This window comes from Pagrus pagrus (assembly GCF_965226575.1).
Source record: "Pagrus pagrus genome assembly, chromosome: 11".
In the NCBI taxonomy this organism is placed as follows: domain Eukaryota; kingdom Metazoa; phylum Chordata; class Actinopteri; order Spariformes; family Sparidae; genus Pagrus; species Pagrus pagrus.
The window spans coordinates 22,872,496-22,894,766 of NC_140195.1; the positions used below are offsets into that span (position 1 = coordinate 22,872,496).

Genomic DNA, 22,271 nt, shown 5'->3' on the forward strand with positions numbered 1-22,271 from the left:
TGGCCTTTACTCAGCACCATGTGGGATCATTACAAAGTCATTTGCAGCAAAGCCTCTTACAGTGCACGGCCTCAGACTAGCCGCCATCAGTACACGTGCTGTTACAGTACAGTTGTAGATGTTGTTATGTCGTACATGTGCATTTCTGTGTAGCCTAAACAATACATGAGGGGATTAAGACGCATGCCTACATGTCTGTGTGTGTCGGTGCGATCGTGTTCACAGATTACATAACAAAGCTTTGTCTTTACACAATGCTTACATGCTGTAAAAATGCATCGCAGGTTATTTCTTTTGACCTCTTGATTATATCTTTGCCTCTCTGTTGTTACACTAGTGCAATGCATTGCTTGAAATGAAAACTTAACCTATTTTAAGGCAGAATTCGAGATGGTCAAGTTCCAAGCTGTGTCATATAACATGAACAGGACTGTAACAGCGACATCAAAGCCACACTGTGTGTTTTTATCAGCATTATGTGCTTAAATTAGTGACAGTGGATCCATCTGAGATCCTCCTCTTCCTCCTTTTTGTTTTGCTCTTTTTCCATTTAATGTCAAATTCCCACCACAGCTTTATTGCCACCAACTGCAAAAGAAGAGATTATGTACTTTCCGTGCTCGAGTGTGTGGAACAGACACAGCTGTTATATAACGTTAGCTTAAGCAAGATGAATCGAACAGCGAAGTGTAGGCTTGAGATCACACTGTAAGATCTTTTAGCTCTTTTCGTTGTTGTTGTTATTTTTGGTTTGTTTAAATGCGCGAGGTCACATTCAGCTTATCATGTGGCTGGTGTGAATATTAGTTTGCCATTTTTATTGTATCGTCTGCCATGTAAATACATTTGACATTTCTCAATTACAAAAAAAATCTGTATTTACACCGGTGTTAAACATCTGTGCTGTAAGACAGAAGAAAGGAGGTGATTATCACCTTCTACATGATGGATACATGATAGATTAGATGTGCCACAGAGACCTGGGACAATACAGGTTTTCTCTCCGGAGCCTGATTTCATTGATTATTTCCACTCTGATGGCGTAAATCGGTGAAATCGCCTGGTGTAGACTGGTTTGATTGAAAAAAAAAATGCAATCCAAGCCTCGCGGCTCCACAACAACATCCTCTGAATGACGAGCTCCTGACTCCTTCCCTTCTCTTCCTCTCACTTTTGAATGTATGGCAGAGCACCAGAAAACACAGCGTGGTGTGATAGTGTATTGTCGGAGGAAAAATAGCCTGCCGAGCTGCCCACTTCAGTCTTTTAAAAAGTGAAAGGCACAAGTGAGAATATGTGTGCGTGGGCACGTGTGCATGTTTACTTTGTCAACTCCTCTTTCTCCATAAATATCATTTTTCCTGTTATAATTTGCTGCTGCAATTGAGGCCTAGTTTACCCTTGGGGATCAATAAAGCATTCAAAATATGTATCCTTATGTGCACATGCTTAAATTTATGTGCATACATCGCCGCCGCTCATGCATCCATTCGGTACATGTTTGCATGTACCCAATAGACCCTGTGCCCATAGTAACAAGCATTAACAGGGTGTGCTTGTGTTGAATCATCTGTTAGAGGAGCGAGGAGGAGAAAAGAGTGCTGGCTGCCAAGTCTATCAGCTCTCTGGCTCGCAGGTGAAGCCGGTAAACAGTGTTGATGACAGGCTGCCTTCACATTTTCTCCCCTCGATTAGCTTATCTGCTCTTGCATTATAATATCCAGTGATATCAGCATCACAGACATTACAAGCAATCAGCAAAAGGAAAAACAAGAGCCGGGAAATATTCAAGTGACCACAGAGCGGAGAACTAAGGAGAGAGGTAAGATAATTCAGAAAGTGACCTCCTGCTACACTTCTTCAGAAGATGAGCTGAGGAGTGACTGTGCAGTGTGAAGGTCACTGAGGGTTAGCAGAGTCTTCAAACTGCTCTTAGCATTAGCTGAGCCACTCAGTCTCAGCCAATAATTCACGCTGAAGTCAAAGTACCAAGCTATTCCTGCTTAAAAATGTTGAACCGAGCTAATGCTACAGTCTTGCACTGTTAACAACATGCAAGCTAACAGTTAAGCCTGTTAAAGTCTTGTAAAAGAAAGCTAGCTTGCTTACCTTCTCAAGAACTTGAATCTCATCATGGACAAGTGAGTGAAAACATTTCATTTGTGTTGTCATGTTTACAGTAGTGTGCCCTCTCCTGTATTCACGCTAGCTACTAGCCTACTGTTGGACTCACCCACAGTTTTTCTGTCCAGTAAATTAAACCCAGGTTGACCCTGCTTGTCTTTGGAAGCTAATGTAACAAGACTACTCAACCTAACTGACTCTGTGTTGTTAGCTTGTTAGCCAGCGTGTTGATTCTTCAAGTGAGAAGAGGAGAAGAGAGAAGAATTAATTTATTTAAATTTCATGTACCTTAGGTTTAATTTATTGTTATACAGGGTAGTTAGTTACTTGTCCCCCAATGTCTGTCAAATTTCAACATTTGACAAAAGGGGACCAGGAAATGAAAGGTAAGGTTGGAGAGAAAAGAAGACGGAGAGAAATTTGTGCTATTAAATGGCTAAACAAAAGTTTTTCTGTCAGAGAAATATTACCCTCAGAGACAAGCTCAGAATGTGTTAATCCATGAAGCTAACAACATGCTAACCAACCTGTTAGAGTAGGCTATCTATTAATATGTCAAAGCTAACCAAGTGGGAACTAGCAGACTCAACTTTCTGTTGGTAGCTTGCGAGTCTGCTAACCTTCGAAGATCATGAATGTCACGGGGAGGAATGCATGAGAAACAAAAAAATAACGTTTCCCATTGAGATTAATTAGCTAATTTGTGCTCTCATTACTACATTTGCACAACTCTCGAGAACGGAGTGACAGGGAATGAAGAAAGGCGAACCAAACAGAGGGAAGAGCGGAGACGAAGAGAGGACAGAAAATAATGGAGAGAAGAGGAGGCAGATGGGAATAAATGGGCCGTACAAAAGCAATTCTGTCAACAGCCCTGAGTGGGAAGTAATGGAGGCAGCAGAGGAATAGAGGAGGAGGAGGAAATAGATGTTTAGTTTGGCTCCACCAACAACCTAAATAGACTTGTTCTGCTCCCGGTCGAGAGGTGGAACAAGGAATGTACCCGGCCAGGGCCAACAAGATCGGGTAAATCCTACCCAAACCTCTGTTTGCTCTGTGAATCAACTGGAAGAGAAGGACACTAAATCTGACATCGATAAAAAGTGAAAGCACCTCCTCTGGGGATGTTCTGGGATTGCAAATGAAAAAGTACAGTCAGACAGCAGACTGTATCTCACTGCTTCCACCCTCCTTCTCAGCGCAAGAATTGATCTGAAAACTGGCTCTTCAGTCAGCTACAGCAGCTATCCCATGTACTGTACGTGTACATACTACCTACAGGATGTAGTATACACATACAACATACCGTGTGCATCTGTCGCATATAGGAAGCAGCTCCAAACAGTCTGAGAGAAACTAAAGTGCTCACTGCAGTGATGCCGTTTTTAGACATTAATTAAAACTCCATGAAAAAGTCACACTGAGGTTATCAGTGTCTGCTGTGGAGCCCCGGTTAAGACAATGTCACATCCTCACCCCATTTTTCTCTCTCTGTCTCCTCCCTTCTCTATTCATTTGTCCCTGTCTTTGTCACTTACACGTGATTGGCAGACGAGCTTCATCCCTCTCTCCTACAATCACACAGTAAATTGAGGGTTATAATGGGAGTGGATGAAATCACTTTGACTGGACAAGCATGTGTATTGGGTCATTAAAGGGCCGGGTGGGACAGTGATGAATGTCCCCAGCGCAACGCAGAGGCAAGTGTGTAAACACACAGAGAGAAGGACTGTTCCTATTATTTGGCTTGTCACCGACGTCAGCCTCGGTTTCTCACCACAATTAGTGACGGGCTTCCTGAAAATGAAAACGAGTATCTAGCTCTCTCTTCTTATCTCCCATTCGCTTTCTATTTCAGCATTATTTCTAAATGTTTAAATATAACTGATATACTGTACCGAACTGAAACCAGGAGTACAAACAGAATAATTTCTGGCAGAATATAGAACTAGTTCTACTGTGAGTACTGTAGCTCATCTTCTCCTTCTCTGTTTCTCTTTCTTCCTCCTCTCCCTGTCAGGTTTAAGTCTCTTATCCCGTCTTCTTCAGTGTCTCTGCTGGGTGAATCAGTGCAGCTTTGAGGTTTTTGTTGAGTCACCCGATTCCCCGTCAAACACACACACACACACACACACACACACACACACACACACACACACACACACACTCTCATATGACGCCTCCTGTACTGCTGTGTTTGTTACCTCCACCAAGACGTTTGTGTTTTGGCTGGTGTCCTTTTGTTGGTTGGTTGATTGGTTTGTTGGTTTGTCAGCAGGACTACACAATGGGCCTCTGCCCAGAATAGACCCTGTTAACCACCAGATAAAGGGACAAATCCAGGAATTTCTTCCCCCAATAGCACCCATATGTCTTGCAGATGTCTGCACGAGTTACGTTTGAAACACGTAGTATTGGTGGCGCTCGACAGTACTATGTCTTTTCGCAAACTCCTGTATCATTTTGCCTTTTTTTCTCTATAATGAAGCGGTTAGTCAGAGGTGTTGGGCTATCAAAAGCAACATTTACTGAAACTGACATCAATGCTGTCAACACTGTTGTGTTGGAAATGTTTCGAGATCACTGTAGAGGTGTGAAGCTTCAATCTGCAGAGCCTTACACGTTCGTCTACAGTAACATTGTTTTCACAAGGCAGCTTTAGAGTTGGACGGTAAGGTTGACAGTGCCTCCTCAGATCTTGGCTGATCAGCTGGGCTTGCTGTAAGAATTGTTATTTATGGCTGCAGACATTAGCTTCAGGTGAAAATGGTTAACGTGATTAGTAATAGATGAGAGGCAGAAGTCACGCTCAGCGTGCGGCTCGTCCAGTTTGTGCTTCCCGGCAAGTTCATAAAATCCGACATTTTCCCCGAGATGTCCGTATAAAAAAGTTGTGCCTCCTACATAAGTAACGTTGACCTACTGTCCGCCCACAATTCAAAGCATGGGAGCAACGTTGCAACGTAACTTTATTGTCCAGCTGAGGTGGACAATCAACAATCAACATAAGCTGCAGACTCTCGATTATGCTCTGCATCAATGCAGAATCTTCCAAGTCAGCATTGCGATGCAGTTTATAATCGAGAAACTTCCACACCTCTCGATCACTGCGAGTCATTAGGAATTTGTAATGTACAAAGTTTCACAGACTCTGATTTTGACCAATAAGGCTGTGAAAAGTGAAACGAGGAAATAATAACATTTCCTGGACTGGTAGACTGGGTATAAGCAGAAACAACAGGTTCAACTAAGGTTCAATCCACCTTGAGAGCGGAAATAAAAATGTCGGGAAAAAAAGTTCAAGGAAGGAGAAAAGAAAACATTAGGGGAACGAGGCCGTGGTCTGTGCAGACTGAAAAGATAATTGAGAATGAGAGATGGAGAGGCAATGAAGAGAGGAGCAGTTGTGCAAAGAGAGGGGATGTGATGGAGGAAAAGAAAAGTTTACAGAGGAGAAAGACAAATAAAATAAAAGAGGGACTGAGGGGGAGATTTTGTCACGACCAGACTGTCCACAAGAAGAAATCTTTTCAGTGAAAGGGGAAGCAGACTGGAACTTTGTGACTCTGGTGAGACTCTTCTGTTGTGCTTTAACCATTTAAAGATGGTAACACGCCATTCAATCAATGACAGTACCGGCAATAGCATAGAATAGTTCCTTGCCTAAACATGATACCGTACATGAGATACACAAGCGTACAACACTCGTAAAATCAACCAACTTGGGGAATAATTATGGAACAAGTTGATAAAAATGGAACCTAAAACTGAACCAAACATCGACAAGATGGTTCGCTTTTTCATCCAGTTACAGTCATCAAGTGTTATTTTATGTTTCAGAGCTGCAGTTAGATTGGAGGCAGGGCAAAAAAACATGTCCTGTATTGAGGCAGCAGTTTTATTCAAGCCTGTAGATTGAAACTAAAATTGTTTCTTTGTGATAAAACTTTGGTTGTTATTATGCACTGATTCAATTTAGTTCCCTTTTAAAAGTAGTGCTGTGAGTCATAGAAGTAGATGTACTGAAATTAAGTTAAATCAATAGAAAATAAGCCAAATTCCACTCTCGAAATTGAGATTTAAAATGTTGCCATACCTTCAAATATGTTTAAACAGATAGTGGCATATGAATGGAGAATCTCTGCACATTCTGAGGCGTCCTGGTTTAATTGTAGTACATTTGTAGTATGAGTAGTATTGATTAATCATGTTTGAGCCGGCTTTGGTTGCATGCAGTTAAACAGTCTGTTTGGAGTAAATGGGGGAACATACTGGCTGAAATGAAATCTCAGAACCCATCGGCTATTGTTGAGTTTACTCTTTATTAGCTTTTTAAAAGATTTATCTGCATTCTGTTTATAGAGATTAGTCGTCCCTCAACACCGACTGCATTCTGGGGTCTCAAGTTGCTAATCAGTGTTATGGATTGCAAAATGTGACACCGAGAGGCATGCAGGTTAGAAACAGAGAAGCAAGCTTTGCAAAAAAACCCAAAATGCAGGCAATAAATGGCTGGTGACAAAAGGCAACAAACCAGAATTTAAGAAGAAACCAAGAATGCTAGAACAAAGAACAAACCAGAAAGTGACGGGGAACAAAACCCAAAAAGGCTGAGGACACGCAAGGAGCAAACACAGATGAACGACACCAGGAGGAAACAGACAAAGACAGGAAGTGGAAAGTGACACATGAGCAAGTCTTGGCCTGGGTTGGTTATCTAGAAATCCTCTGGCTACACCAGAAGCCCTAAAACATTGTCCTTTGCCCCCAGAGGCTAAATTCTGGACAGACAATAGCTGATGGGTTCTGAGATTGCATTCTGATTTTTATGATAAAAACTGTGCTGAAATACAGGACACACTGACATTTATATGTGTCATACTATCAAGAAGAGTCACTCACTTTTTATTACCATATTTTGTGATTAACATCAACTTCTCTTAATAATTTGGAAGTGTCCTCAGGCAGAGTTTTGTACCGATTTGTTTCCCCTCAGGTGTGTTTGTGTCTTCTGCCTGAGGTGTGCACTGAATTAATGTTGTCTAGGTGTGTGTATGTGTGTTATTTTCTGCCTGAGGTGTGTGTGTGTGTGTGCATGTCGCCTTTGACACATAGAAGAACTGTGTATGAATGAGTGTGTGTGTGTGTCTGCGTGGTCTGTGTTGCCGCAGCCTGTTTTCCACTTTAATTTGTTGATGCCTGTGGATGTGCTGAGGTCCTTTCACAGCTTTCGGCAGCTACCAATAAATGAATCGGTAATTATTTTGCTGGTTTTTAATGTTGTTTCTGCTGCTGTTTCTCTGGCAGGGAGCCTGTAATTGAATTTGTCAGAATACGGTGACAACTACCAGCCTGCATTCATTTAATAACGCATTGAATAAAATAAGATATTTTTCCCATTAGATACTACTGTGGCGTCAAACAACACTTTGTAGGCCCCAGTGGAAGAAAAGAAAAAGCCATCAATTTCTTTTTTACATTTTTAAATTGACCCATTATTGAACAGTAAATATGCAGTTACCGGTGATAATAGATTTACAACTTAAAACTCTTTGACAGTTTGAAACAACGGCTCTTTGAAATCAGACGGTGACAGACGTAACCAGCCTTGTCATTCTTAGCCGCCAGTAGACCCTCTTCATGGCAGACATTTTGACTTGTCAAAGCAGGAAGAGCACAGGTGTGTGAATAACGTTAACGATGGCTCCATTCTATTAAGTCTCCCAGGTAGCCATGTCAGTGAATGAGCATGCACAATAGCAAAGCCCTGGAAGTAGCTCAGCTAAATGGAATGCAGCCGTTATTAGTGTCAGAAATTCCACCTGAGCCTCTTTGCTGTGCGTTGACAAGTTAGAAATGTGCCTTTAAAAGGGTCTGTTTTCAATTTTGTTGTCAAAAGCTTGTCAGTTAATGCAAACTTGGTGACTTTCTCTCTAAATTATTATTGACTATTGATTAGTGATTAATTATTGATTATTGACATTTTTGAGAAAAGACTAGCAACAAATTTCGCGACTTATTCAGACCAACATGTTTATTCCATTCCTTACACTTCTTCTCTAGTGTTTTCGGTTCAGGGTTAAATAAAGAAAACATCATCTGAACTCCTTATGGAGCATAACATCACCTTCTGTTGGTCCAGCACCTACCTGAAATGGTTCTTGGATGTGTAAGACTACCATAGAATTGACCAGCAACTGGAAAGTTGTAATCTGATTTGATATTAATCTCTTTTCTTTCTTTTTGTCCCTCTTTTCCAGGGGTCCAATGGGTCCGATGGGTAGCCCCAAGCCTGGCATGCAACAAGGAGGAATGGGAATGGGAGGAGGAGGAATGGGAGGAGGTGGTATGGGAGGAATAGGAGGAGGAGGGATGGGAGGAGGTGGTATGGGAGGAATGGGAGGAGGAATGGGTGCAGGAATGGGTGCAGGAATGGGTGCAGGAATGGGAGGTGGAATGGGTGGAGGAATGGGAGGTGGAATGGGTGGAGGAGGAATAGGAGCAGGCATGGGCACTGGTGGAGGAATAGGGTCCAGAGCTGGTGAGCCCTACCGCCTGGCCACCCACGAGAGTCCAGTTTCACCCCGACATATGCAGTCAAGCCAGGGGCCTGGCATGGGGCACGGCCCTGGGTCTGGTCATGGGATGGGTCACGGTCCAGCTGGGTCCAGCATGGGAGGCCATGGTCAAGCTGGGTCCGGCATGGGAGGCCATGGTCCAGCTGGGTCCGGCATGGGAGGCCATGCAGGTCAAAGTCCCGGTCAGCATGCCTCCCGTCGAAATCTCCAAGTCGACTTCAGCGGTTCGGGCTCCAGGACAGGACGATCTCCTTCAGTGTCTCCTGACCGCGGAGTGACGCCCACTTCGCCCTACTCGGTACCGCAGATCGCCCCGATGCCGAGCAGCAAGCTGTGCCCAGTGTGCACCACTACAGAGCTGTCCAACCCACCGGCTGTACCCAACTATAACACCTGCACCCAGTGTAAGGCCACCGTCTGTAACCAGTGCGGATTCAACCCCAACCCGCACCTCACTGAGGTAGGTCAGGTTTGAAAGGGGCTTGTGTGTATGAGTGTGTTTATCTGTGTGCGTATGTGCAGGAGGCTTGAACATTTTTTCTGTTTACTTCGCCACTTTACATTCACGCAACAATGGGAAGGTTGTTGTAGTTTACTGGCTGCATAAATGGAATCAATAATCAAATCATCCTGATTTATAGTGAGGGACTAAGTGTTTGGGCATTAATATAATTTAATCCCGCAGGCGGACACAAGTCTCTGTTGATTAATGTTTCAGGTTTAGATGATAAACAACCGGACGCACACAACTGAAGTCTGAGTCTGGAAACAGATCGAGCAGAGACAGGATGGAGACTGTGTCTCGCCTGTTGCTATAGAGTTAACGAGGGAAAAAAGAGAGAAATGTGTCGTTTGGCAGTGGCTACTCCAGCCTGGTGCTGCCAATAAAGCACCTATGACTTAGATGAGTGAAGTGCAGAGACAGTGATGGAGGAAGTGAGAGAGATGGTTTCAGGCGAGGGAGATAAATTAGGTCAGGGAGAGAGAGAGAGAAAGAGAGAGAGAGCAAGGTTTAACTGTGTGTTTGTAATTTAAAGAGAATAATTGAAGGAATAGAAAGTACATGAAAGTATAGAAGCTGAGTGTGTGTGTGTGGTGTGTGTATATGACTTTGTACTGTAGGTCTTTGTGTGTATTTGTGATCGACGGTGAGTGTAAGGGCTCAGCAAGTGGCAGTAATTCCTTCCTGAGGCACTGACAGAATCTCCATTAATGTGCCAAGGCAAGACACACGGGTCGTGACAGTGTGTGTGTGTGTGTGTGTGTATGTGTGTGTGTGTGTGTGTGTGTGTGTGTGTGTGTGTATTGTGAGTCCATTGTACTCAGGTGTGATGTGTAGACAGGAAGCCAAACACTACAGCATTTGACATTCAGACAGAAATAGGAAACAGACTGAGAAGTAAAGAAAGGACAGATTAATGCGACTTTAAAGTTATTCAGAGATGAACTGAGGGGCGAGAAGGAGAGACGAGGTTAAGAGGCTCTCTTTGATTGAGAGGATGTTGACTCTTGCCTCTGGTGACGGGTTCAAACTATCAGCCCGGTGTCAGCGCCGGGTGACAAATATCAAATTCTCAGTCTCCCTGGGCAGACAGGAAAGGCTTCAGACAGAGGACACAACAATGCACTGCGCAGAAGCGCGAGGCTACGTCTGATATATTAGCTGTGCTGGCAGCCATTGATTGCCACTGATGTCAAGTCCAGGGGCATATAATTGGCAGACAGCACGATAAACAATCTGCTGGATTAAACAAACAACTGTGGTTGTGTTTATCATTTGCTTTGTGAGGGAGAACATTGGCACCAGAATCATCCATGTGTACCTGGTACATCATTCACCCTGATGCTCCACGCCAAATAATTAACATCCAGTGCTGTGCATCAGTTAATGACTAATAGAGTTAATAACAACAATGATACACTGTGCTGTTGATGAGAAGTCATTGTTGTATTTTACTGATTATCGATAGTTTGCAGATTCATACGTTTTGGACATGATCCAAATGTGCTGCCAATTATACATTATAATCATTCTGAGTAAATCTTGCTTGACTGTCAGTGTGTATTAGCTTTACAAAATGTCCCATTACCAACTAGAGTGGATCTCAGAAGAGTGCATACCTCGGTCAAGGCCCTTCTGTACTTGCTCGTTAACAGCAGCCAGTTGTCAAAAAACGTCCTGTCCCGCGATGTTAAAGAAAGTGCGAAGAAAATTCCCAGGTCTGTGTGGGATTTGGTAGTTTGTCCCGTTAATCCCTCTATTTCAGTGTGATTTTATAGTGATACATATCAAATGGGTGGTTCTCTGTTTCTGTGTTGTTGTACCTGGCAACTCGACCCAGAGATTTGCAGATTCCCTTACAAAATCTCCCTCTTTTTCACAGCCTAACGTTGATAGGTATGTTTTTATGTACTTTTGCTGACAAACCAACCAACTGAAAGCACAACCTCCTTGGCTGACACACCCCACTTCCTATTTTTATTTTTATTTTATTTGCCTTTATTTAACCAGGTCGGTCCCGTTGAGACACAATGGTCTCTTTTTCAAGGGAAGCCTGGCCAAGACAGCAGCATAGAAAAGTTGCAACAATTACAAGACACACAAAAATCACACAGCAACAGAGATAAAATACATTACAAATAGAAGCAACAGGACTAAAGCTCCAGATTCACATTAAAACAAGAACAAGTGCGGTATGAAGCTGCTCCAATTTCTCTCACACGAGTTTTCAAAGACCCAAGGTTGATGAGCCCCTTTAACTTTAGTGTTCTCTGCAGTGCGTTCCAAGCAGCAGGTGCAGCGTACTTAAAGCAGTGCTTACCAAATTCAGAGTTAACTTTGGGCACATTTGTTATCACTATGTTATCAAAGAGTTGACCTAGAACAAATCTTACAACATACAATTTAACAACCACACAAACTGGCCATTCTCTTGATTATAATGCAGTTTCTCTTTATTGCGACTGAATCATACTTTCTTTTTATCGAAGAAACTAAAGAAAATGTCACAGAAGAAAAGCAAAAATGCGAATGATACTTGAAGGTTACCTGTGTAGCACAAATCATCTTGAGTGCAAATATGTTTGAGGCAAGTGATGCTTCAGACAGTCTACCTCTCAAACAGGAACACTTCATTTGGTACACTCATGCCCTCTAAACACACAATGCTAATATTTCAGTTTAGTTTTGTAACCAACATCCTGATCATGATTATTATATGACAGTTCCTCAAGGTTTAGTGATGTTAATTTGCATTACCACTTAATGCCGGCTACCCTCTTCCTACATTTTATGCAACTTAGCACTGAGTGTGTGATTTTGAGTCTTTGTGCTCTCATCACCAACAAGCAGGCTGTCAAACACATGAAAGAGTCAGCAGTGATTTTTTGCATAAGTCATTCTTAGCACAGCACGTCAGAAAGGTTTCATTGGTCGTGTATTTACAGTATGGCGGCTTCTGTCTGGCTCATGTGGGATAATCTTTAAGACCAAGCTTTGATCTCTGTTCAGGTACACACACTTGTACACAAGGGTGTGTACAAGTGTGTGTGAGACAGAGACAGAGAGAGAGACAGACAGAGTACTACAGGTTAATAATGGTGGATAATGCTAATGAAGTGGAAGGAGTGAGGAGTTGATAAGCCTCTGACTTAGGGATTTGGACTGCACTTTAGATTAACACACACACGCACATGCACGCACACTCAGACACTATCACGAAGGGCAGATATGTAGACACCCACACACAACTCACGTAGCGTTACCCCCACTTGGCTCAACATAATTCATGCAAGACGCCTGTGCAATAAATTGTGATGTTAATTAATTGAAGGAACCCGCAGGGATTTCCTGTAGAGCAAAATGGAAAACATAACATGAAATGCAGCATCAGATCCAACCACCAGCTTAGTTACAACAAGAAAAACCTTTACAGGAGCAATACACAACACACACAAACACACAAGCATGCACTGCACACAAAGCCCTAACTCCGCCACTGGTCCTGTCATTGTTTGTGTTACAATGAATTATGGATTAGCTCCCTATTCCTATTAATATTCACTATTTTCTCCATTATTGTCCTTGCTAATCAATGTTCTTTCAATCCTGATAATCTAATGAACTGTCCCACCCTGCATACCCTATTACTGTCTGCTGCAGTTTACAACATTAAGGTGATTTAGTCCTGAAGCCCTGCTGCATGAGATTAATACACTTAGACTCTATTCACATAGCGGCCATTTTCCTCTGACATCCAAGTCAGGCTGGGGAGCTCAAATGTCGTAATGCTGTTTTCCAGGATTTCAAGTAATATAAATGAATAAAATCTGACTTTTTTGTTAATATTTCACTGCCTCCTGATTGGTCAGTAACAGAAAAGACTATGAAAAGGGAAAATCCGGAGGGATGGAGGCATATTTCAAGGTAAAACAACTTGTTTGATAAGCCGCTAGACAACAGCTAAATTTAGCATTCAACCACTCTCTAGCAAACATTGCTGTTTGATAGTGTTACACGATGCAATAGCAAAGGGGTAAATTAATTCCAAAAAATCAACGTGCATCTTGGACACATTTATTTAAGCCTTCATGTGAAAGGCATTAAACAGTAATGTTAGCTAGGGAGTGGTGAATGCTAACGTTGGCTAATAGTTTTATCTTTAAAAATGACTCAATTTCTCTCCAGATTTACGAAAGCCATCATCTGTTCTTTTGTTGACCAACTGGCAAGTGGTAAATTGATAACAATTTGTCAGATTCCCTACGTTTATACGACTTGCAACCAGGAATGCACCAGCAAAACATTATCCTGGCATCCAAGCTTCACACCCTGTGTCAAAGGAAAATGGCTGCTGTGCGAATATGGACTATTGGCATGTCACATACACTTATTTACAGCAATGAATTTACAATAGCATGAAAACACTAACCAGTGACAATACTGTATCCCAACAAGAGTTGCACAATTCCAACATTGTCAAGTTTTTTGTACCTTTAACTGTTTTTCATTTTTGTTTATCTTTTAATTCAGAGGATAAGTTGAAAAATCATATTTACAGTTGTGACTTTGGAGTTGAAATGCCATGAGAATGTGCATACGTTCCCTGAGGTGTTTTAGAATATAATAAATATACAGGTTTATTTAGAAACTTAATTTTAGATGTCAGAAACCCAACACAACTATCCTTGCTTAGAGTTAATATTTGTAAGCAAAAAACCTTAGAAACAAACAAACAAACAAAACCGAACTGAAAAAACCCAACCTTTCCTCAGCTGTGTTTCAGAGCTGCAGCCTTGTTGTGTCTGACGCTATGGATTAATGCTTAAACTGAACATTATCCGTTATTATCACAGCTAATCAATGTACTGTGTGTCCTGGTAATCTAATAAGCAGCGCCAGGCTCCATATCTGTCACACTACGCTCTGATTCCATTTGCATCAGATAACATTTAGCAGATTTAGCCAGGCAAGCCAGAGAGATTATTTTATATTAACAGGTCAGGTATGTTTCATTAAGAATTTGTTTAATAAGCACAAAGCTGCACATAGTCCTCTTATGGCTTCTAAACGTTAAAACCATGTTGACTTGATTGAAGGAAAAATACCTAAATCTAATATTTAAATCTTAAAGGTACATAATTACTACTTCACAGCTGTGTGTTGAGGGTCAGTCGCCCTGTTCTGTCTAGAATTACAGATTAATACTTACTAACTCTGTGTCCTCTATCATTATTGAACCTAATCAAAGTACTTTCAGTCCTAGTAATCCAATAAGCACTGCCAGAATCCATATCTTGTTACATTCTGACGCCTTTTGCATCAGATTACATTCAGAAGACTCAACCAGGAGGGGGACACCAGTTATCAGGCCAGAGGAGGATCAGAGAGATTAAACATGATGAACAGCATCTGATTCAGGAAGGGTGGCATTTAGGAAAATAGCTTTCATGATTTTAATTGACCTTCATGACCTAATAATGAGTAATTTAGTTTGTGTAATATATCTGGAACGGACACTGAAGTATAATATTGGGTTGTATGTTGCCCCGGAAATGATTCCCTGTTATGATTCAAGGTTGTTTTGTAACTGAAGTCCTGAATCAGATTTATGAAAGTTTAGGCAAGAACTCAGTTTGACTTCTGACTGTGAGATAAATAGCTTTGAGGTCTACAGTTCACACCAAGTTAATTTGGTGCTACTGCTATGTTCCTGAGATGAGAATACATAACGTTGGTTATGCTCGGCTCAGATTTACTTGACAACTCGACAAACACATCACAAAGTCTTGCACTTTGTTGCACAGCTTTAACAAAGAGTGCCTGCACATTGACTCTTTACTTTCAATCTCAGTCAGAGCTCCATTGCCATCTTAACAAGACAATTTTATTGGAAGTCTTTAAAAAATTCCAGACTTCATGGTTCAATATTCATGGTGCAACATGGTGAACCTAGTCTTTGGTTTCTCTAATGCTACCAGTGGTTTAAGGATTTGATATACACATTTAAATACCTCAACATCTACTGAACTGCCATGACATTTTGTACAAACATTCATGGTTTGCAGAAGATTAATCCTCATGACTTTAGGGATAGCCTGACCTTTCCTCTAGTGCCAACACAAGGTTCACATTTGTTGTTTTGAGCAATATTCCTACGATACAATAAAGTAGATTGAACTGTTGTGATCCCTTAACTGTTAATGCTATAATCCAGCCAAAATGTAAATTTGTAAATGTGTAATACTTTAGTTTTTCGCCAAATACGTGCAGAACTATGGAGAGGATATTTCCATTAATCTCAGCTGTACTTTGTGTTTATTTCTAATTAGCAATTGTTAAACAGATGAAGAACATGGTTTGAACATTATTTCTGCTCAGCTTGTAGAGAAAAGCCTCGTAGAACTGGTAGCATGGATGTAGACTCCTGATGTTGTTACTGGACACCATATGTAAAAGTTGTCTGGTTCGACACTAACATGTTTATCAAAAGAGAATGCTGTTACGTAACCTGTGAGATAATTTCCCTCATCATTATGAGGCACATTAGCAGTTAGCATATTGAGTCATTTTACTGAAAAAATACTTGACTCTTTTAGAAATGTCTTCTGCAAAATTACAGGTAGCATTTTTCTCTCTAAAATGGATAAACAGCATCTCGGAATGAACCAGATGAACACCTTTTCATTTGATGTTTTTGTGTGTGATGTGTGCTGGCGCTGTCGGTTTAGCACCTTAAAAGGATAAACCCTGAGTGTTGCGGCGCTTATGAATATGGATGAGGGATACTGAAACACCCACACGCCAAGCATTTGCAACTCATTTATATGAGTTATTCAATCCCTGAGAAAGTACACCTGGAAAAGATGCTGAAAACTCTCAGTGCGGTGGCTCAGATCTGAATACTGGGCATAAAAAATATGTGTAGGGTTGCAGGTTGTCACCCTCTTCAGATGTTTTGGCACTGAGCGAACAACTTCAACTTTCAATGTCTTGTGTTTGCTCAACGTCCCTCTTGCAGGACGCCCTGACTTCTAAGTGGCAGATCACCTGTAGAGACTAAAGTAATGTCATTGTTTTTTGTTCAGCTTGAGAGGGCAAAGGACAGGTCAACAACACTTTAAAGGCAGACAATTGGTTTCAATATGATAAATCAATATACAGTGATATCTTCATTTGTTATAGAGACGCAAGCGATATTGAAGGTCAACAGACCAACTAGCTTCATACTGTATAATTAGCTTCTTCCTCTCTTGATATGATACCCAAACAATTATTTTAATGATATCTTACTTCAAGAAATATAAACAGCCTTTTCTCTTAAAAACCCTTATTCTTTTAATAAAAGATGTCCTCAAATGTTAAATGTTGTCTGTACTCATGCTGCTGTACAAGTACAGTACAGTACAGTACAGTCTGAAGCTTGCAAAATTATACGCTGCTTTTCCTCCGTCAATGTGCTAATTGTTGTTCACTAAATCACATGATTTGTGTCAACTGGGATTCAACTGCTTTGTCAGTCTCAGAGATGGAAAACACATCAGCAGCCTGTGGTTTTGCAAACTGACGCATTGATCATACTGTTTCTGCTTTAGCAAACAAGGCTCCAGATGCAGAAGTGTGAACCTCTACGTGAATATGTTGATAAAAGTGACTTTACAAGCCATTAGTGAGGGAAATGTAATGCATGCAATTTTGTGGAGGCTTTTAACCAAAGTGCCTTGAGTGGGCGGCCCACTGGAAATGGAAACATAATTTGTTGTCATAAGACAGACAGAGTTTAACAAGTAACGAGGCGGACGAGAGAAGAAACAATTGTAAGTGATTCTCAAATTCAATGTGCCTTTTTGATTAGTTTTCCTACAGCTTCAATCATTGCCCACTAAAATGTATTTACTCATTAAATCAGATAAAAAGACTGAAAGGTCCCTTCCTGAGTGCCAGACAATGTTTCAAACTGCAGATGTGAAAAGCTTCACAAGGTCGGTATTGTAGCAGTTAAACAGAAGGAAAGTGGTAAAAGAGACATTTGTCTATGAGAGAGGACTCTTAAAGACATTTGAATAGTTAACTTTACTGTAAAAATGTCAGGAAACCAATTAACTCAGAATAACCAAGTCAGGTAGACTATCAAATTTAAGTTGTGCAGGCTAAAAAGTTTAAACTTTTTTTTCAAGTAAGATCCCTTTGAACTGAAAACTGAGAAAAGCCTCAGTCAGTCAGGTGGTTTGCTTGGTTGGGTGGATCAAACTGTATGCAGCACTTTCCCGCAGGAGACCAGAGTTTGCATCCCATGTGTGATGAAGTGTCAACACTGAATTGTTTTTAAGTTATGTGGCGTAAGTTAACCCACATTGATTATATGACGTAAGTTACCTACTGTAAGTGGTGTGATTGAACTATTTTAACACAAAGCAGGATTTTTTCCTGAACCTAACAAAGTAGTTTTTGTGCCTGAACCTGACAAAGCTACGATGACAACGTCATAATATCAGCACGTCAATGGAATCAGCCAATAAGGGCTTTAAAATGAAATAATCAGCCTGGTTTCATATTTCTGCTGCTACGCCGTAAAATGTCATTTTAATTATGCACAATATGTGAACCCTTATCTTGGTAGTTTTCTTTCTTTGCCTAGTGAATGTGTGTATTTTTGAAAAGCAAAAAATGCAAAGCATTATGCATCTGGAAGTGGGCCGTCATGATAAGAGCAAGCAAAATAATAAGTTAACTCCATTGCAGGAGAGATTTGATGTACTCTGCAGTTAGGTGGGAAAAATGTGCATACGGGCACCAGCAATCAGGCAAATGAGTAGGAAAATATCAGCATATTGGATATCGGCAAAAATCTAATATTGTGCATCCCTGTCAATTTCTGTCTGCATAACGGGGTCATTCACTGTTCTTGTGCTTACTGGCCAGCTGCACCTGTGTGTGTCTATGCAGATGAAGGCAAATGAGCCACAACTGCCCTGATCATTGGTTTTCAGCTAACACCGATGAACAAAACTAAAACTAAAGTATAAGAGAAATGGCCACTGTTGGTCTTGGCTACCTGCTTCCATCTCTTCATTGTCTCTGAGCCGTTTGTCATCTCAGCCTTTTGGCAGCACGTCTTCCTCCCTGTAGCCTGTTTGTTGTTCAGCAGACTGCGTGCTAATTTTAGACTCAGCGTGCACGTAGGGCTGCTAATAGATATGTGTGTGTGTATGTGTATGTGTGTGCTTGATTAATTAGTTTCCGGTGAAATCTGCAGATTGTGCTTTTCTGTTCCCTCCTCTCAAATCTTCGCACCTGCCTGTCACACACTCTATTTATGCGAGTATGTGTGTCTTCATTGTGTTCAGTTGGCAGTAACACACATACACAGTGCTTTCCTGTGGCAGCAGATTAACACTGTTAACACTGGAGCATTTCAACATTTCATTGGAACAAATAGCCATTAATGTGTTGTTGCCACACACAGGTTTTAGTATATCACATCATTGTTCTATAATTATCTTAATATCTCAATTCATCACTATATTACACTATACTAACTAACCAATCTGATTTAAGTCTGATTTCAAAAGCTAAATTACTAATAAATCCATCTGATCACTGACCTATCAGCTGTGTATTTACGTAAGATCATTTCATGGAGCACATATGCATGTCAACAAGGTAATTTTCCTGGATTATAGGTCTAAAGCTGTTTAAACTGCCGTGCTGCCCATTAAAACAGTGCGTGACAGCAATCCCACACTAATAAGCCCCAGATTACTGTATTAGAAGCCTCCTTTTCATCCTGTCTCTACCTGTTAGTCATTATTCATAACATGTGGTTCATTTGCAGCCTAATAATATGAAAAATGCTAATAATCAGTTATGATCTCTTTGTGATGCCAAAGATCATATATATACATCTTCTTCTGTGAATGATGCAGTATGAAAATACTGTCCAAAACTGTCCAGTCAAGGAGTTACCTGTCAGTCTGTATGACGTCATGCTTACTCCTCTTAGTTTGTTTGAACATGAACCGGACCAGTCCTAAAATACAACAATGTATAATATTTCTCCTTGGTTTGAAATCACCTTTAGTGATATGGTCAAAGTTTGGTCAGGTTTAGGCACGAAAACAAATTGATTGGTTCAGGGAAACATCGTGGTTTAGGTTAAAATAATGATTTTGTTCAGTTTAAGGGAACTTTGTCGTCACGCTTCCAAAAATAAGCACATATTAAAGATTAAAGAACCCGACCTATTTGCTGAACCAACTGATGCTCTTGTTTTTCTTTGAGGACAGTCTCCTTTTCAAGACCACGATCCTTAAACCAGGTGCTTTGAGTGCTGAAACACAACCATGTCAACTTAAATCATGTTGGAGTTGCTATGAGTGTGTCGAGACACAAAATGAAATCCATTGTCATTGGAATATTTTGCCGCTATATTGGCAATGTTACAATTAATGAACACCGCCCTGTTAGTGACATGTCTTATTGTCAGTTTTGCCAACTGTATCCAGCTCAGTTCAATCTCTCACTCTTTGTTTTGGACTGTGACTTCTCAAACTATGTGTAAATGAGCACCAAACAAAGGGAGAGAGAAGGTGTAAGAGTGTGAGAAAAAACTTGAGAGACACTGACAGGTACAGCGAGAAAGAAAGTGAGAGAACAAATCAGCAGGAGGCTGAGAAAAAAGAGAAAAGGGAGAAAGTGACAGAATCAGTGATTCAATGTAAGTATGTATACTTCCTCTCTACTACAGTTTGGAGGTAAATATCGTACTTTTTTTATTCTTATCACAGTGATACTAGTGAACAAGTCTTGTGAAAATAATAATAATAAAAACTGACTATCTAATTCAGTAGTACAGTGTAAATAGATAAAACACCAGCTGGGCCATGACAAGACTCACCACGAATACTCAATACTCAACTCAATAGCGTGTTTGGTTTCAATGGTGGCTGATAGCAGACCTGCTGATGATGATAATAATAATAATAACACTAATGACACAGGTTAGAGGATTGACACTTTGGTAATTACCCCTTACATTTCTCGCTCACAACATAATATATTTATCACGCTCATGGCACTTTCCCACCCAGAGGAACGGACCCGATCGCTAATAAGGACCAAAAACAATGACGTTTTTCTCTGTAATGACGGACACGACCGCGCTGACCTAAATGAGAGGATATATTTTCATCAGCTCGACGGAGGATAATGATTATAATTCAGACGACACCTAGAACTGAGTTAAATATAGTGTCTGGTGTCAGCTCATCACTGCTCCATTGTTTCACACTTTTCTGCACAAGTCTTTATGAAATGTGCCAGAACAAATTATATTAAAGGCTATATACTGCAGTGTGCTGGTGTTTTATAGAAAAGATCAAGGCAGAATGTGTTCATTTTGTCAAAATGCATCCAAACCATGGTCTTTCTCTGTGCGCTAAAATAGAAACACAAAAATATGCTCGTCATATTATACGTTTCTAACTAAATGGCTCCAAAATTGCTCAGCAGCTGAAGTCGAGCCAACTGTATTGTAAGGAGCCAGTCCGAACCACTGCAAATTATTATTGGCAAACTCTTTCACACCATCTGAACTGTCTGAAAGCTTCCTACCAATAAAAGTAATCCGAAATGAGATGCAGAAACACTGGCTTAGGTGAAATTGCACGGAAGGAACAAAAAAAAAAAGCAGCCGCAAATAATTTATATTAGTCATTACCGGGTTGTCGCTGCCAGTGAGAATTTAAAGCGATTGCCTGAATCCTGACATGCAATTAAGTTTCATTTTAAAGTGGTGAAAGTAATCACGTCTCAAACGCCAACTTTCAACTTCGCTGAAATGTGGGTAAAGCAAACAGTGTTAGTAATATCCTTTTTCTCCTCTTCTCCAAACTAACCACCAAGTTCCTCTCTGTCCATCACCCTGTCTCCCCCCGTCTCTCTCATCCTCCCTCATCTTGGCATTTTAGGTCCACATTCCTCTCTTTTCTAACACCCCCTGCCTTTTACTTACCTCTCCTCTTTCTATCTGCTCGTCTTCAGTTGGCCTCTCCCCTCGTTTCTTCCCTCCTTTGCGGTAGAGGAGGCAGTCTGTCATGCATGGCTGTCCGTGAGCAAGCGGCGAATCAAAAGCCCCAGCGTCGGCATAAACCTCCACCAAGCAGCAGAAATCCTATTTGAAAGCCTCCAGTTGCACTGACAGCTCAGTGGAGACACACAGACGCTAACGCACACGCATATGGACACATTTACATACATTCATGAACAAATCTTTAGAGGAAAAATGTCTGCATGCTGTATGTAAATTCCCACATGTGGGCATTGACACACATGCATGTGGTATCAGCACATGAATGTACAATAGTAGGTTTGGACTGGCTTCAAAAGGGTAAGCACATTTTCCCTGAGGACTTTTCTTCACCGCAACCACAACCGATATGTCATCGTTCTGTACCGACAGAAGACGGCTCCATGAAAAGATTTATTTGGTTAGTTGGCTGGAAGTCATTAATTTGCTTAATCACAGTCCAGCCACAAACAAGCATCTTTGGCATCACCCCAAAGTAGATCAATCTGAAAAAGGCTGCACCGGTGGTTTAACTCCTTACGGCCGCTTTTTTCTTTAGCTTCTTCCTTTTTTTTAGTCCTGTTGTTTCAGCCAGGTAAGGCATTCAACACAGAGCAAGACTGAACTGAATGCCATCAGATTAAAGTAAAGGCTGTAAAAGCAACACCAGAAGAAATATCCAGAGAGAGAGAGAGAAATATGCGTCTTGTTCCTGCCTCTAATATCACTGCAGTGCACTTTATATTTAAATCATTATCTTTGAATGAAAACATTTTAAGATGCTAGAGCTGTTGAGGAGATTCTTCCCATGTCTTTGTGAGGCATTTCAATTGATTGAATGGATGAATAAATGTCCAGCAGAGCTTGTGGGCTGTTGAATGTTACTAAATATGGGAAGCAGAATTTGCTTTCTCATGCTCACAATGCCCACAATTAATTGAGGCTTCAACATCAAAGTAAAGTTTTAAGATCTGTTGGTGATGCATCCTCTGTGGATCAATTC

At 41.0% G+C, this 22,271-nt stretch overlaps 1 protein-coding gene across 10 annotated transcripts in view; it reads left to right on the forward strand.

The window, feature by feature from the left end:
- Positions 1-22,271, forward strand: part of bsna (bassoon presynaptic cytomatrix protein a) — a 141,644-nt gene that overhangs the window by 24,231 nt on the left and 95,142 nt on the right. For all 10 annotated transcript variants that reach the window (XM_084367335.1, XM_084367339.1, XM_084367340.1 and 7 more), the window contains exon 2: positions 8,385-9,162. In XM_084367335.1, the coding sequence (XP_084223461.1) occupies positions 8,385-9,162 (778 nt within the window). The remainder of the gene's footprint in view (positions 1-8,384; positions 9,163-22,271) is intronic.